Here is a 16798-nt window from a genome sequence, read left to right as displayed (position 1 = left end):
GAGTGTCGATTTCCTGAACGAACGGTTGTTGAGGTGAGACTTGCGGCGGTGATGGGTTTGTTTACTTTTGGACGGGATCGAATTTTGGGCTGGTTGCGGGGTGATTGGGCCTGTCTTGGCCTGGCGGTGACAGCTGACAGTGAGTACAGGGGTCGAGCACGGTTCAGGTTAGCGCTCGGCACTGCTAGAGCCCCGCTGTTCCGGGCCGGCATTGCAACCTCCAGGTACCGTCCAGTACCGTACCTACAGAGTATTATCTTCGCCGTACACTGCATCGCCCGGGCTTATTGAGTTGCAACTTGCCAGAACCTGCCGACGAGCAACTTACACAACTTGCCAGTCCGGGGGGCCCCGCTTCGGACTCGCTGCTCCAACAGCGAAACTTTCCGCAGAGGCGATCGAACAAGGATTTGACTTTATAATAAATCTGGCTTTGTTTTGACGACGGGAGGTGAAGTCGTGGGTGCCGCTTTAGCCAGTCTCTAGAACCCAACGGAAGTTGGGCATTTGGCAGCAACAGATACACCATCTAAAGGCCCATCATGAGCTCGTCGGGTTTGTTGGCAGCAGCAGGTGTCGATGCATCACATGGAGAAGGTAATAGCTTGCAGTAATAAACAGGGGGTATTTTGATTATCTATGAAACATGAAAGACTTTTGTTTTGCTTTAAGCAAGAGCAGCGCAGGTGAAGGGGCTGCTGATGGCGCCGGTCTTGAACTTGTGCGCCTGTAGAGTGGGTTAGCGTGTGGACTATGACCAAGAGCGATGAGCGGTCAAAACTTACAATCTCAACAATACTGGCGTATGTGCCGCAGACGAGGACAATCATGCCGATGACGAAGCACAGACCGTTCAAGGCGGTCTTCCACAGGTTGTGGGTGGCGAAAGGAGAGCCCTCACGGATGAGCATGAACCACATCATGGCAGGGAAGTAGAAGGTGAAGCCAGAGATGAAGAGGGAGGAGCTGATGGACAGGAGCTCGGAGAAGAAGGGGATGGCCTCGGCGATGATGAAGGCAAGGACGGTGATGACGGTGATCAGAGTAAGCCAGGTGATCCAGCCCATCTTGGTGTTGATGAAGCGGATGATGGAGTCCTTGTACATGCGGCCGTGGATGTAGCGACCGACGACGGTGGTGTTGATGGATCCCGAGATGAAGATGACGGGCAGACCAACGCCGAAGGCGACCTTGGAGATTGTGTGGCCAGCGGACAGGAGAGCGGGGGACTGGACCTCCTGACCGACAAAGGCGTAGATGAGGGCACCGGTGAGGGTGTAGATGAAGATCTCAATGAGACCGAGGGCCCAGATGGACTTCTTGTAGTCAGAGGGAGTGTGCATCTCGTCCATAAAGGAGAACTGGCAAATGGCAAAGCTGTAGGCGAACACAATGTTGGTGATGGCAATGAAGGCCTCGGCAAAGGTGAGACCGTCCTGGGGCCACGCGGACCAGGGAGCGGTGGTGATGGAGCCCTTGTTGATGCCGGTGGCAATCATGGTGATACCAATGGCCAAGATGATGGAGACAAAGTCGATGTATCCCAGGATAGCAACCTCGGCGAAGGAGGGAGGGATGGCGAGGATCAGCAGAATGATGGCGGAGACGACGGCGAAGACGATGGAGCAGGCGCCGTTGTTGGTGATGTTACCAAAGGCGATGGCTCCGGTGAGGGTGTGGGAGCTAACCAGGAAAGTCAACTGCAGAGCGAACATGGCACCAACGAGTTCGTAGCCGAAGCGGCCCATCATGAGCTGGCCGGCGTCGGCGTAGTGCGAAACGTGGGGGAACTTGAGCTTGACCTGACCGACGACGTCACTGGTGTAGATGGCGATGAGACCGAGACTGATGCAGAGGATGACGCCAGGAACCATGCCGAGGGTAGCGAAGGCGGCGGGGAGACTGAGACTGCCGAGAGCGATGGCCTCGACGATGAGGACGACGGTGAGACGCTTCCAGCCGAGGCGGTGGAAGTGGGCGCTGCCCTGGGCGGCCTTCTGCTTCTCCAGGTCCTGGCGGTTGAGGTCGGTGACCTCGCCGACGACCTCTCCGGGGAAGACGGCATCGCGGGAGAACTGGGGGGCGACAGCGGCGCCGTCCGCCTTGGTGTCCTTGCCCTCAGCCCCGCGGGACTGGTTGTTGATCTGGTCGTGATCCATTGCTGGTGTTGGTGATGTTGGTATTTTTGACTGTTGTGTAATGGATGGCTGGATGGATGGATATGCTCCGTGGGGCCTAGTAGGGCGCACGATTTTTCACACACGAGATGGCTGGTGTCGTTGGTGTGGAGAGAGCCGGACCGACTTGGTTGGTGGCGAGTAGACAGACCTACACAGGCGCGTGCTCTGGACTCTGGAGAGAGAAGAGAGGAGAGACCGGGTTGAGCTGGTCGCGAACGGCAGTTGAAGAGTCTGGAAGGACCGAAGAGTGAGAGAGAGACTGTCGAGTGCCTGGTTGGACTGAAGAAGGAGAGAGGAAAGACAACTCCAAAAAGATGGGAAGGTGGGAGGAGGATATATGGTGGCAAGAGGCGGAGCATGAGCCAGAGCCAGAGCCAGAGCCAGAGCACCGACCCCGGAGTCAGGCCGAGGAGAAGATGGGACAAGAAGAGAGGAGAGGAGAGGAGAGGAGGGCTCGATGGAAGCCTCGCCCTTCCCTCCGCCGTCTCGACTGCTCTGAGAGGACAAGTCCTAGTTGGAGGAGACTCTTCCCCTTCCACTTCCATGCAATCAATGAACGAACATGGACTTGTTGAACAAGGGTCCTTATCTCTGGCCCCCCGCGATCTTGGAGCGGTGACACCGGCAACGGACGAATGTGAGTGGGCGGGATGGCAATTGCAAGGCAAGGGATGGGTTCATGGAGGTTCGTCAGCCCGGGTCATGATCGATGCTCTATCACAGAAAGCTCGTCCCATCCCATCATCCCCGTCGCCTCTATGATTCCGTGCGTCGTGATTTTGCGGGGGAATAGACCGTTGCAGACTTTCCCCGCGAAATCGACCAGCGTCCCTGAAATTCCAGACGCACTGTTGAAGGCGTCCCGAGTTTCCCTGGAGAAGCAACGGCCAGAACCACGACGCTGGTGCTCGTTGCGCCGGCCATTTGTCAAAGAAACCAGGTCTGCTCGCGAGGGCCTGCGAGGCAATGCGGGACTGAGGCAATTCGAAAAGTTTTGACATCGTAATAGAGTGGATTTCGTGACCTCTGCTTTACCTAATGGACCCAGCAGAAGAGCCGCAGAGTGGCCTCACCTTGCCCCTTGAGTCAGTCCATACCCACGATCAGCCCCGAAATACGACCGGTGGCGCTGGGAAGAGCTGGCACAACTGGGATTGCGGATGGGTGTATCGTCAGGCATGCGTGTTATTGCCGTCTGGACGGGAGAAACTCTGCGCTCGCTCAGTCCGCCTGCTTCGAAACCCAGGCCAGGTGTGAGTGACGCACACACAGCAGAGCCACCGGCCACCAGACGTTGGGCCAAGAGTGTGAGGCTCAATCTCTTCAGACGGGAAGCAAAGCCAAGTTGGCGATTGCCGAGCAAGGCAAGGGGGGAGCGGCATGGTGGCATGAGCCGCTGCTAGCCCTGGCGCGAGAAGTCCTTTCAAGGCTGCCCGTCTGTCCGTTCTTGCAGTGTTCCTGAATGCGCTATGCCGCTCGTGGGAGCAATGCCGCTTACCCGCAGCCGGCTGCAAAGAAAAACGTAATAGCGCGGGTGATGGTCCCGTAGAATCCCGACGTCCTCGAGTCGTCATCCTGGCCGGTGCCCACCCACACCGTCGCACAGAGTCGTGCATTGGGAAGGCTTCTAGAAGATCGACTCGAGGGCGGAAAAGGCTTGTCGACGCCTCCGACGTCGTTCCCTGCAACGTGAGTGGCCGACTACCGTGTCGACGCGGGTTGCCCCTGCACAAATCTCACTTCTCTGCGCTGTTGGCGACGCGAGGGTGAGATCTCTCACGCGACGGGGACTTTGGGAACACCCATGTCGACGACCAGAGCCATGAACTCAGGGCGGAACTGGCTGCAGACCCTTTTTTTTTTCTTCTTGGTATTTTTTTTCTCATCTCATCTGCTCTTGGGACAATGTGAGTGGCCAGCCGTGTTCTGGCGTGAATAAACTGACATCTTCCCATTACCAACCGCAGAGATAATGGTTTCGGGCCTCGTTGGGGCCTTCATTAACGAGAGAAATATTCGCCGAATTGACCGACATGCGACGACGCGGTGGCAAGCAAGACGGTAAAGCCGGTTTCAAGATGAAAATGATTCGAGGCTTGATTCCTTGAACCAACTGTCAGCAGTGATCACTGATAAGGCTTGTTTCCACAAACGAGTTTCAATTAAGAACAAGAGTCAAAGATAGCTCGACGGGCGCGCCACGGGCAAACCGACATTTGATGGCCTGCGTCTCTAGCGGACCCGAAGGTTTGCGCGTGCATTGCAGACACTCGGCCGACGTGCCGCGAAACCGAGCATGCTTGTGCTTCTCCTTCACCTTGCACAAACAGCGTACGAATGGCTCGGACGCGGTTTGCGCCGGGCTTTTCTTCGCTCCTCTGCCACTCAACAGGGGGCACGCAAAAGAGAAACAAGGGGTCAGGCAGGCAAGCAGGGTGAAAGGGGGGCTGGTCCATGGACATGGGCATGGGGGCTTGTTGAGTGAGCAGCAGAGGAATGGATGGATGAGAGGGGTTGGGACGAAGCCATTGGCAATTCCAATTGTGTGATGGAATCCGGGGTAAAATATGCGGGGATGGGGCCAGTTGGATGCAAAAAGGGCAATTTTGAGCGCCCAAGTGCTCTCAATTTCTCCATATTGTCAGCAATCCAACGCACTCGTCCCCGTTGCCTGCGGCGACTGAGTCGTGCCACCCTCACCCTCCCGCCGACAGGACGAACGCATCAACCGCCGATATTGCTGCAATACGGGTCATACCGGTCGTTTCTTCGCCGACAAGCGGGACGGCGTGTCTTGACATGGTCCTCGAGGCCAACACCCTCCGATGCCACGACAGCTTCAAGCCTTCAACCAATCTCGTTGTCGTTATTTGACCGCCGAACGGGACGGGTACTCCGTTGCTGCGTGTGACTCCCCCAGATTTCCTCCAGGACCGGCAGACATCGCTCGTCCCGCCAAAGAAATCCCGCGAGCATCTGCTGTAAGGTTTCGCGGTTACATCGCTCTATGGGCAACACGTCGCCGGCTCTGTCCAGAACCTTGTGCAATCTGGAAGCGAACCACTGGCGGTCTTCTGTTGTTCCGGATCCGACGATACCGACGAAGAGGATCCAGAGCAGGGCGGCGTCGTGGGAGACCCAGATGAGTGCGATGGAGTCTGCGTCGTCCAGCGCGGCCCGCATGCGCGCTACCAAGAGCCGGATCATGTGCCCGGTTGTCGGGATCTCTCGCAAGACGACGTACAGAAAGACGTGAGCCGCCGCGACCAAGACGAGGAACCGCTTCTGGACAGGTGTCGCTGTTCGACGCTCCACGTACAGGAAGTGCAGGATCGAGCTGTCTGCGGTGTTCATGACGATTCTGATGTCGTCTGCTGACACGGCCCCCGCCTGCGAGCAGATTGCTTGCCTCAGACTCACGAAAATCTTACGTGGTTCATTGCTCTCGTCGGGATTGTGGCCTCCGAGCCTGTCCAGGTGACGCAAGGGAGGTGTCATTGCGCGATTCACGACTGACGATGGCAGAGACACCTGGTCGAGGGTATGGAACATGGGAAATTTCGGAATCCTCCCCAGACCGGACGCCACTTGAATGTCAATCCTGACGATGGCTTGGTGAGCAAGAGTCGAATTGATGAAGAGGAGTCTGGGGAAAAGGTGGAGAGCCCTACCAGTTGATGCAACGGCAGAGGATGTAGTCGTGTTTGATCGTGTCTGGCCCGCCTCGGGCCTCCATCATGGAATGGAGTCCGGTCAGGTGTACCTCTGCTGCTGCAAAATGGCCCTGGAATGCCTGAAAGTGTGTGTCAGAGTTTTGGAGCGCGTTGGAGGCATATCCCAAGGACCAAGGTAGGTACACTGACTTCGACGCTTCCCAGCATGGCCACGCCGGCGAGTACGGACAGGTCGTCGCTTGCGCTCTTGGCAGACTCTCGAGACCCCAGCCGGGTCCTGATGATGCGCATGGCCTCTCCTTTCTGTTGGTATCCTTCGCGTTGGAGCTTCGGATCGAGTGAGGGCATCGTCGCCGTCAAGAACTCGGCCGCCAGAGCGAGCGTGACGCGCATGATGAGAGCACTCTGCATGGCGTAGGGAAACCATGGTCTCTGCTGGTCAATCGTGGTCGAATTGAGGTTGAACCTTGTGATGACTGTGGGGTCAGCGTCTAGCATCCGTAGATGGTCTGGACGTTCAATCCTAAGGCGGAGGTTCATCTTACAGTATCGGACCAGGGAATCTACCTCGGAATTGCTCGGGATGGGCAGCGTGTTGAAGGGGTCTGCGTTATCACTACCCAGCCGCTGGACCCAAGGAGGCAAAGAAGCCTGCGTCACGGATTCAAGTGAATTCTGCAACGACTGACGAGGAGTCATCCGTGACGCATTAGTGGAATGAGGTGTTGTGGTTTGTCTTGGCTTGGCCCTGGAGCTTTGCCCTGCGGAGGTAGGTCTCGCAGGAGTCGCGGGCAGTCTGAACCGGCCCTTCAACTGGGCCTTGCGCTTGATGGTGTCCTGAGATATCAGTGCCGTATTGGTGTACAGCTCAGCGGCACCCTTCTGGATGGCCGTCCTGATAGCATGGCTTCGGACGGATTTGTTTGCCGGCTGGAATTCTCCCTCGTCGGCACCAAAGTTGACAAACTTGTACTCGGGCGGCGGGGTCATGGCAGGCACCTCCTCATGGACCGATGCGGCTGGAATGCGGGAGGGCGGAGAGCAGCACGGCAAGGCACGGCACGGCACGGCAGAGCTTGCATTAAGGGCCGTGCTTTCCTCCGGCGCAAACCCGGGCCTCGATCGGGGGCAAAGGCGGAGGCGGAGGCGGAGGCGGAATCGGTGCGGGGTCCAAGTCGGAGACGGGCCCGGGGCGGGAACGCTTGTGAATGCGTGCTTTGCCTTGTTACCAGGGAGGGGACTGGCGCCGGGTATGTGCAGTACGTATCCTGTAACGTGTCAAAAATCGTGAGAATGGTCCTGGAGTTAGTAATCAAATACGAATGTGGTCCGAGGTCAGAGAGCAGACAGCGCGAAGGATGCTCGGTGGGTGAGATGCAAATGCAAATGCATGGCTGAACGCCAGCAACGCAGCCTGCGCAGGTGGTTTTCAGTACGTACTTATCCGCCAAGAAACACTAGCCAATGACATCTAGGCGCTTGTGTCAAAAGTGGAAAGCGTCTGGCTTTGATTGGCTTGCCGCAAATGACTCGGGCGCCATTCGTCCGTCCGAGGGCTTTTCTTTCGTCTCTGCTGCTCTGCTTCGTCCGCTTCGGCCTCCGCCCGGACGAAATATCCGTAAGCAGATGAACAACATCACGATAGCAATGAGACAGCAGCTGGCGTCGTGGGAGGTGCGGTGATGCAATTCTCTGTGCGAAGGGCTCTTTTCATGGCTGGCTTCGGCCAATTCGCCTGGCTGCACAACTTTGACCAACTTTCACCAGACCACTGGCCACAAACCGTCTGACACTGCACTCATTTGATGCTGCAACCCTTTGCTGTGTTGGTGAACCCACCATCGTACTAACACCATGGACGAGCGCCCCTCCAAGAAGAGAAAGGTCCGCAAGGGGACACGCAGCTGCTGGCAGTGTGAGTTCGTCCGTCCGAGAAACATCCCCGCCGCCCCGAGACCCGAACATCGGTTTAGACCCCAGACTCTGGGTTTCGGACATGGCGGATGTGAACATGGCCTGGCCCGCTGACATGTCATCCAGGCAGGAAGAGAAAGATCAGGTGCGAGTTTGCCTCTGACCAAGAACAAACCTGCGCCGGCTGCAAGACAAGGGGGACCACCTGCGTGAGCCAGGAATTCATCGACGACGAGCCGTCTGGTCCTCCCGAGCGTGGCCTGGCCCAGCGTCTCGGTCGGCTCGAGGAGTTGATGGTCAAGCTGGCCGACAAAATAGGCCCAGAATCGTCCCCCGAAAAGGTCATCACGCCAGCCACCTCGCACACGTCTCCTCGTACTTCAGAATCTCTCTACACCCCAGACAGCCGCGTCCAGACGACCCAGAGTGCTTCTGTCGCACCTCAGCTTCAACAACCAACCCCTTCTAAGCCGACACAAGAATCATCCCAGCCTACGCCAAAGCATGAGAAAATATGCAAGGAACTATACTCAATGTTTCCGTCAGTCCAAGACGCCAGGACAATTATCGAATCGAGCAGGGGTCCGATATTTGTCCTGATCTTGTTCTACTCCAACCAAGACATAGCCGACAACAAGTCGCCGTCGCTGGCATCCCTCTCGACCATGCCTGACATCACCAAACACCCAGCCATATTAGCCAAGCGCCTTCTTCAGTTGACCATCTGTCTCCAGCAGTTACCGCCATGCTTTGACGCCTCTCGGCTCTCCCTCAAGGATTCCATCCAGGACACCATGGCCGAATGGAGTGCAGTCGCAAGCCAGGTAACCTCCAACGACGACCTCGTCGGCTCCGTAGAGGGCCTTGAGTGCCTCATCTTGCAGGGCTTCTACCTCATTAACTCGGGCAACCTGCGTAAAGCTTGGCTGACGATGAGAAGAGCTCTGAGCCTCGCACAATTAATCGGCATCGAGCGGAACGGCGGTCGGCCGCTGAAGTCTTGTGACCCCTCCACCAACCCGGCAATGATACCCTCGTCGCACCAACTCTGGTACCGAATTAACTTCTGCGATCGCTACTTGTCTCTGCTGCTTGGACTGCCTGCCGGTACACAAGACAACAGCTTCATGTGCGAAACCTACACGGGTAACGACACACCCATGGAGAAGCTGGAGAAACGTTACACGGCCGTATGCCTCCGCATCATTGACAGGAACCACGCGTCCACCAGCGAGGGATACGCCATGACGCAGTCCATCGACTGCGAGCTTGAGCATGCGGCGAAGACCATGGGCGCAGGATGGTGGGAGATGCCCCCGATGTCGACCTTCGCCGATCCGGAGACGCAGATGACAGTCATGTCCCACCTGATGCTGCAGATTCACCACCACAGCCTGCTCATCCTGCTGCACCTACCTTATATGCTCCGCAATCCGACAAACAACCGCTTCGACTACAGCAAGCAAGTATGCTTAGAGTCAAGCCGGGCAGTGCTCAAGCGCTGTGTCGTATTCCGCACGGCGAACGATGCCGCCTTCTCCTGTCGCCACATCGATTATTCCTCTCTCATGGCGGCAATGACACTGTTGCTAGGCCATTTGAGCCGCCCGCCAGGAGTCAGGGACGATGAATGGGCCCTGCAACGCGATGAAGACAGGGCGCTGGCCCAGACCGTCATGGAGAAGATGGAAGAGCTGGCCGACTTAAACGACGACAAGCTCTCGGGGGAGAGCGCCGGAATCATCAAGCAGCTGCTGCCCATTATCGATTGCTGTAGGAACTGCCTGACGACGGAGACGGGCGAGGAGTGGAATCTCAAACTGAGCATTCCCTATCTTGGAACAATCAACATCAAGAACTCGTCGGACCAAAACGCTCAGTCTCATTTGGTGGATCTAAGCCATTCCCAGCTCCCAACGCCGTCGAACACCACTACGGTCTCGCCGCCTTCATTCCCGTCAAACCAAGAAACCCCGCCCATGGCGTCTGTGGATGCTCTTCTCGGCCAGGAGTTCAACACCACTCACGGAGACATATACACCGGATTCAACGCCGACTGTCTGGGATGGCAATGTCCCGGTATAACGGCCGAGGTTGGCGACTGGGCGTTCCAAGGCGTCGACACGACATACTGGTCCCTCTTGTACCCTGGCATGTCTCCTAGTGGATTTACGCAATGATATCGCGTGGTATTGGGCTTGTCGGAAAGCGATCCGGTGGGCAGGGAGTCTTGAACATTTCTTTACCATGACATGCTCATGCTCGTACTGGGCTGTCGTTAAACATGGATCCAATATACCCAACTCCATCTTTTCCGCAATGGTAGATACGCAATGGCCCAGTTGGGCCCGGGTAAGCATGGAGAATAGACCCAAATAACGCATGCGCCTTTCTCCAAAGAGAACCATGCGCCTCTCGACTTGATATGACCCCTTTCTGGTTCCGGATGATGTTTGTTCGTGCCAAGCAATATTTTCGCGGCACCGGCAGTGATGTGTGTCGATCTCGTAGCCGTGCCGCTTCGAATCGGAGGCACAAGCTCCGGATCTTCGTCTCATGTATGGATGTCGCCAAAACAGAGCCATGCCGTTCGCAATCGTGTGAAAAATGTCATATTTCTTGTGACAAGCTTAATTTAAAGTAGATTGGCAACATGGGTATGTGTCTCTTCCGGCGAATCGGCTATTACTCCTTGCATGCACGACTTCTGCCGGGAGATCCTATCGACTACGGCCCTTGTTCGCATCCAAACGACTGCAGCCAATCCACTTTCATGAAACATGTCATGCCCCCTTTTTCCATTAACAACGGTCAATCTTCGGGTCTAGACAGCCGGTCCGACTCCCCTTGGCGGTGGAAACATCGGCCATGGCCTCTATGATTAGCCGCTTGGTCGTCGTCCTGGTTCAAAATCAAGGTCACTGATATGCAGGCTTGATGTGTCCCTTGGAGAAGGAGACATAAAGTTGACGGTCTTGCCTGTAATCTCAGATTCCGTGCCGCTGGATACCACTCCGCGGGGGCGAGACTGTTCCCGTTTACCCAGGTTGTTCTATAGTCATAGCCCCTCAAACTCGTGAAGAACTCCTCCGTGGTAGCATCGTGGAGGCAGGGGCTCCGGGCCGTCTCCGTGCAAAACACCCGCGGATGACCGTGACGAATGTTACAGTCCAGCTCCATGGTGGCTCTGAAGACAATAAATGAAGCTGGGCACTCGCAACGCCCGAGCTGTTGTTTGCTCAACCACCGCTGCCACTAAGCTTCAGCTCGCCGCCTCACAACTTGCAAGCCATCCATCATGAAGGTCTTTGCCATCGCAGCCGCCTTGTCGGTGGCCGTCTCCGAGGTGTCTGGCCACTACATCTTCCAGCAACTGGGCGTGGGCTCTTCCAAATTTGGCGTTTTCGAGCACATTCGCAAGAACACCAACTACAACTCCCCCGTGACCGGTACGTTGTTTTTGCGAAAAGGCGATTTGTAAAGAGCATCAGCCGGACTCACGAAAATCCCAGACCTTGCGTCCACGGACTTGAGATGCAATGTAGGCGGCGCCAGCGGTGCGCAGACGACCGTCACCTCGGTCAAGCCTGGCGGCTCGTTCTCCTTCACCCTTGACACAGCCGTCTACCACCAAGGCCCGATCTCTCTGTGAGTTTCGAATAGATCAACTGGAAGACCCCGCACTCATTTGTTCGAAAGATTCCTTTCCAAGGCGCCGTCTCACGTTCAGGACTACGACGGGTCTGGAAAATGGGCCAAGTTCAAGGACTTTGGCCCGACCTTCTCCAACGGCCAGGCCACATGGCCGATGTACCGTATGACACGCCCGCGATTCCCATCACGAGTTTGATACTGACCCCAGCAGAAACATACGAGGCCAAGATCCCGACCTGTCTTCCCAACGGCGAGTACCTGCTGCGCATCCAGTCGCTGGCCATCCACAACCCCTGGCCCGCCGGCATCCCTCAGTTCTACATTTCCTGTGCCCAGATCAATGTCACCGGAAGCAGCGCGAGCGCCTTCTCACCGACGCTGAGCATCCCCGGTGCTTTCAAGGAGACTGACCCAGGATACACCGCAAACAGTACGTGTGCTCTGTTCGAATGTTGCGCGTACGATGCTGACAAAATCTCGCAGTCTACAATGGCTTCACTTCTTATGAAGTCCCAGGAGGCAGCGTGGTAAGTACTGAAACAGTCTCGATTCTTATTTTGATGCTAATCATCCGCAGTGGAATTGCTAATTTGTGATATTGGGGTTTATGTTGTACATATTTGACCTTCCTTTCTCTCGGTGCGTGATTAGCCTTTTGAGTTGGAGGTTGGAACATGCAAAACATGCAAATTCAAGTGGTTGCAAAGCTGGAAAGAAATGTGGAAAAGTAGGCCGACGTAAGATTCGGCGACGAAGCCATCTGTAGCCCATGCAATTCACATTGATGCACAGTCACTTGGCATGTACTGCGAAGCATTGTCTCTCCATGTTGTCCATCGCTCGACCCAGACGTGACCTGTGACGGCGAGGCAACTCGGACACACCAGTACCGTCGAAGAATCCTTATCAAAAATCATGACTTGCTTGAATATCTTACCAGGGCCAGAATATCAACATCTTGGCGTCATCGGACGTTTTATCACGGGATGTCTGGACTTACCCAGAGGCATACACCAGATCGATGTTAGTGCCCTCAGGCGCAAACAAAAGGAGCACAACATCCTCGTAACACGGAAGAAATGGCCGGCTATTTCAACACAGTCGCATTGCCATGGTCTCGGCAATCTAAACTCGACACCCTCCTGAACTAATAAGGCAAGTGCCGGGATCTCAGTCCGTCCATGGGCCCCTCCGGATCAGGGGGAACTCTCCCCACCAGCCCAGACTTAGGAAGACTTCTACATACCACCAAACAGCAGGCTCACGGCCATTAAAGCCAGTCGCCGCGCGCTTGTTGCATATCTCTTCAGAAAGAACTTCGATCCAGCCACGGAATCGTAAAGCCGCTACTCATCAGGTCCAACATGAAATCACTCACTCCAATCCTCGGCGCTCTCGCCACATTATGTAGCCTCACATCGGCTCACTGTCAGTGGAATCAGTCTTCTCTTTCATCAGCGTGTATTGATTGATATGCTCTCTTAGACCGCTTCACGAGCTTGGTGGTGGGAGGCACCAACACTGGCGAGTACGTCAACGTCCGCAGAAACACAAACCACAACAGCCCCATCACCGACGTCTCGAGCAAAGATATTGTGTGTAACGCCGGCGGTCTCTCCTCCGGATCAGCCACCAAGATCGCTACTGTGGCGGCAGGCTCTACCGTAAGCGGCCGGCCCGAACACGGAGAGTCAGGACTTTGACTGTCGTTAACAAGCAAATAGGTTGGTTTCGCCATGGACCAGTCCATTTACCACGACGGTCCTGTGATTGTGTGGCTGTCACCCGCAGGCTCCAGCAATGTCACGACGTACGACGGTAGCGGACCCTGGGCCAAGATCTGGGAGCTCGGCGCGGAGACGGGTAACGGGCAGATCAAGTTTCCCGCCTCAAACCAAGCAGCCTTCAACTTTCAAATCCCCTCATGCACGCGTAGGTATTCCACTTGTGTAGAATGTCGGCCGCAAGGAGCGTAACTGACTTGTCAACAACAATAGCCCCCGGAGAGTATCTCCTCCGCATCGAACAGATTGGCCTGCACTCAGCCAGCGCCAAGGGCGGGGCCCAGTTCTACATCTCATGTGCCCAGATCAAAGTGACCGGCTCTGGAAGTGGTCAATTCTCTCCGACGGTCAGGTTTCCGTAAGTGTCCAGTGTGGACGGCTTGTAGTTCTGGTATCTGACAGATGACAGGGGCGTGTACACTGGCAACGAGCCTGGAATCTTGATCAACATCTACTATCCCGTGGTGAGTCAGACCGAGGACTATTGCAACTTCGTAACACTGACAAGGTTGTCCAGCCAACTAGCTACACTATCCCAGGAGGTCCCGTAGCCAAGTGTTAAAGTGCGTGTTGGTCGTGCAAGTAGGCGGCGCTATGAGGCTTGCCGCGTTCTCATCTCGACAAGGTGTTATCAGGTCACATAGCAAAGAAACCAAATGAATGTTCACAGATATTGATTGTCTACACAGAGTCTGCATGCTTCATGTTCATACATCTCGTGTCAGTGGCATTGCTGCCAGATGTCAGCCCTGACTCTTCGCCCGGCTGGTATCACTTGTAGAGGTGAAGTAAAAAGAAAAGACCATACTCCACGGCTAAAAGTAGTAACGCTCTTCCGTCCAACGCCGCAAACCCCAAACGAAGACACCATCGTCCACAGGGGGCTCGCCCAGACAAAGGGAATGACAGAACCCCGAGGAAACACCATAAATCATAAAATCCTAATCATCTCAAGACGGTTACCGCATGGGCCCGTCACCAGGTGCAATGCTGCGCCGATCCCGCACCCACTCAAGGATAGGGGCTCCACAGTTGTTCGGGAGTACCGGGATACTCCATATATGACTCGGTGGCCGGGCTCGAAGTCGCGATGGGGTTGGTGGTTCGGTAGGCGTTAAGCGCGGCCATGTCAAGAATCAGGTCGTTGGCGCCATTCATGTTGTTCCAACTCGTTGACGACTGCTCAGTCACCTGGCTGGCGCGGAGGCGGCAGCATTCATTGGCCAGCAGCCTGTAGGCGCAGCAGAGGGCGTCGTTCTTCTGGTGCATATCGTCGATCTGCTGCTGGAGCTCCTCCAAGCGTTGCTCCTTGCGCTTACGGTACGCGCGCTGGTTAGCCCGGTTTTGTGCGCGTCGTTTCTGAGGGTACAGTGTAAGTGGCGCGTCTCAAAGCGACTGAACGGTGTCAGATTCACTTACTGAAAGCACGGTCTCGCTGCAGTTCTTGTATCTGTTGGCGCGTCGGCTCTTCTGAGAGGCCTTGTCGAGGGAGCTTTCCGACGTTGATGAGTGGCTGCAGTCATCATGAGAGTCGCCAGCCTTGTTCGTATCGACACTTGATGTGGGACTCGGCGGGCAAGACCATAGTGAAGTCGGGGTGCAGTAGCCGTTTCCGTTCGTACCCTGCGGTTCAAACGTGAGCTTTATGAATTTTCAACGGGCGGGTGACTGATGAACGAGGACTTACGATACGAGCTGCGAACTGAGAGGCAATGAGGTCATAGGCAGTGTTATTCGGGCCCATGGGCGGGAAGCCGGTGGCCATGGTGTAAGGAGGGATCTCGGGTGATGTGCTGTTCATTGTGTATGATGAGCTTGCTTCTTTGATGGACAGTATGAGGTAAGTCAGGGTCACGAAGACGATGACAGATTACAAGTCAAGAGTAGAGAGGGAACAACGATGAAGATGGATCCGTGGGATGGATGAGAAGGGGGCGTGGAGGTGGAGGGCATTAGCGGGAGTTGAGAGGCGAGGGTGGGTGGACGGGAGGATTATATATCTGGCGGGACTGGAGAGAGCATCATGAAGTAGAGCAAAGCAAGATATCCGAGGGTAAGAAAGATGCGACGATGGAGCCCAGGGCAGGAGGCTATGGACGGAGCCAATGGGGGAGGGTGTTAATGTCAACGAGACTCCCCATCTCATCTCAGAGCCGTTGCATTCTTTGGGATTCGGTATTCGGTGCCGCGCCGGTCTACGGTATGGAACAGTGGGGCCTCCCCAGTGGGTGGACCGTCCGAGTGTGGGTGCAGCTGGGCCGTGTTGTGTTGTGTTGTGTTCAGACTGAGTGTACGTGGTATGTGTCTGTCTGTCTGTCTGTCTGTCTGTCTTGCACCAAGTCAGGCACATGGCGGTAGATGTCGGTCAAACGCCTACTTGAGCACACACATACACATAATACCTTAGCGTGTAAATCAGGGTACATACAAGACGTGAACCTGGCGGGGAGTACTGTGCGCGGTGTGTGTGTGTGGATGGGCGTGGTTGGGTTGGGTTGGGTGTGTGCGTGTATGCAGGTATGTGAGTGTAATATCCATCTGATCCCGGGACGCCGGAGATCATCGCGTGGTCTGCAGAGGGTCGAGGCCGGCGATGAGCGGAGACGCCCCGGGAATACCTGGAAAGCGGGTCCCAGGCCCCGGTACGTATCCGCCCTCGCTTCTTCTGTCGGTGCCGCGACTCTGTCATTCTCGCGAACCTACTCGACAGACTGCCGCAACCTTTTCGTGTGGTGCTGCGGCTTCTAAACTACGTGCGGCTTAGCTTCGGAACGAGCCTGGCGCACCTTAATTTTTATTTTATTTTATTTGCATGTTTTTTTTTTCTGTAGGCAGGGGGGAGCAGTAAAGGCACAGGGCAGGGCAGGGCGCAGGGAACTGGCTGGCTGACTGGCAGTTAACTAAGGTATCGATTGTGGTCTAGAGAAGCTGTGTCCAAAAGCTGCAAGACGCGAATAGAAGCGAGCTGGAGCGAGACCGGCCTCATCCGGTATGATGTCATTTGTGCGCGGAGATGCAGCAAGCAAGCAAGCAACGGATGGCTGGCTGGCTTGGGCCATCAATGTACTATGTATTCATAGACATGCTGCAACTTCTGACATGTGCAGCACCAAAGCCCATCAACACCAAGCAAGCCCCGTCAAACTCGGTACCAAACCGCAGCGTCACTTGCGCACAGAGAACTGCCTGTACTAGTGCGGTCTCAACATTTGATTCTTACTGCAATTGCTCCTCTTCTACCTCTCAACCGTCCGTGAGGAAATGGCGTATTGTGCACACGACATGAACCACAGACGACGGCAGACCAGATCGGAGACGTGCGCTACATACGTGGGTCTTCTGCTAAAGGGCTTCTCCCGGCATCTCGGCGTCTCGCAAAACCGATGCCATCCTGGCCCCATGCCCCCCCCCCCATTATTCCCAACCGTTCACCCATGGATCATGGATGATGCTTCCCAGGCCTTTTCAGCTGAAGGCGCCAAAGAAAACAAAACGAAAACCCTGTGTTCAACGTTTGCGACAGACGAGTCAATTCAAATCCCCATCCCCTCACGCCCTCTGGTTTGTGGCGGCTTGTTCACCCACCGGCCAT

General features: G+C 55.7%; 5 protein-coding genes across 5 annotated transcripts; 2 read left to right on the top strand and 3 right to left on the bottom strand.

Moving 5' to 3' along the window:
* Window positions 1–667: 667 nt before the first annotated feature.
* Window positions 668–2234, bottom strand: GCG54_00011880 (N amino acid transport system protein; the record flags this gene model as incomplete). The annotated part of the gene is made up of 2 exons (XM_045411770.1): window positions 668–727; window positions 786–2234. Coding segments are annotated over 2 exons (1509 nt in total), but the record flags the coding sequence as incomplete, so codon positions are not given.
* A 2793-nt stretch (window positions 2235–5027) lies between these two features.
* On the bottom strand, window positions 5028–6844 carry GCG54_00011879 (uncharacterized protein; the record flags this gene model as incomplete). Its single annotated transcript, XM_045411769.1, has 4 exons — window positions 5028–5781; window positions 5852–5973; window positions 6044–6330; window positions 6400–6844. The coding sequence occupies 4 exons, from the start codon at window positions 6842–6844 to the stop codon at window positions 5028–5030; spliced, it is 1608 nt and encodes a 535-aa protein (XP_045256952.1).
* Window positions 6845–7708: 864 nt separating this feature from the next.
* GCG54_00011878 (Transcription factor sdnS) lies at window positions 7709–9948 on the top strand (the record flags this gene model as incomplete). Its single annotated transcript, XM_045411768.1, has 2 exons — window positions 7709–7769; window positions 7895–9948. The coding sequence occupies 2 exons, from the start codon at window positions 7709–7711 to the stop codon at window positions 9946–9948; spliced, it is 2115 nt and encodes a 704-aa protein (XP_045256951.1).
* A 1118-nt stretch (window positions 9949–11066) lies between these two features.
* GCG54_00011877 (putative endo-beta-1 4-glucanase D) lies at window positions 11067–13768 on the top strand (the record flags this gene model as incomplete). Its single annotated transcript, XM_045411767.1, has 11 exons — window positions 11067–11217; window positions 11281–11416; window positions 11468–11583; window positions 11634–11852; window positions 11906–12014; window positions 12750–12850; window positions 12908–13086; window positions 13147–13354; window positions 13420–13564; window positions 13616–13670; window positions 13724–13768. The coding sequence occupies 11 exons, from the start codon at window positions 11067–11069 to the stop codon at window positions 13766–13768; spliced, it is 1464 nt and encodes a 487-aa protein (XP_045256950.1).
* Window positions 13769–14217: 449 nt separating this feature from the next.
* Window positions 14218–15007, bottom strand: GCG54_00011876 (uncharacterized protein; the record flags this gene model as incomplete). The annotated part of the gene is made up of 3 exons (XM_045411766.1): window positions 14218–14565; window positions 14626–14829; window positions 14894–15007. The coding sequence occupies 3 exons, from the start codon at window positions 15005–15007 to the stop codon at window positions 14218–14220; spliced, it is 666 nt and encodes a 221-aa protein (XP_045256949.1).
* Between the last annotated feature and the right edge of the window lie 1791 nt (window positions 15008–16798).

The sequence above is a fragment of the Colletotrichum gloeosporioides genome (assembly GCF_011800055.1).
Source record: "Colletotrichum gloeosporioides strain Lc1 chromosome Unknown consensus_108, whole genome shotgun sequence".
Classification (NCBI taxonomy): Eukaryota; Fungi; Ascomycota; class Sordariomycetes; order Glomerellales; family Glomerellaceae; genus Colletotrichum; species Colletotrichum gloeosporioides.
This window is presented reverse-complemented; position numbering and strand designations above follow the sequence as displayed.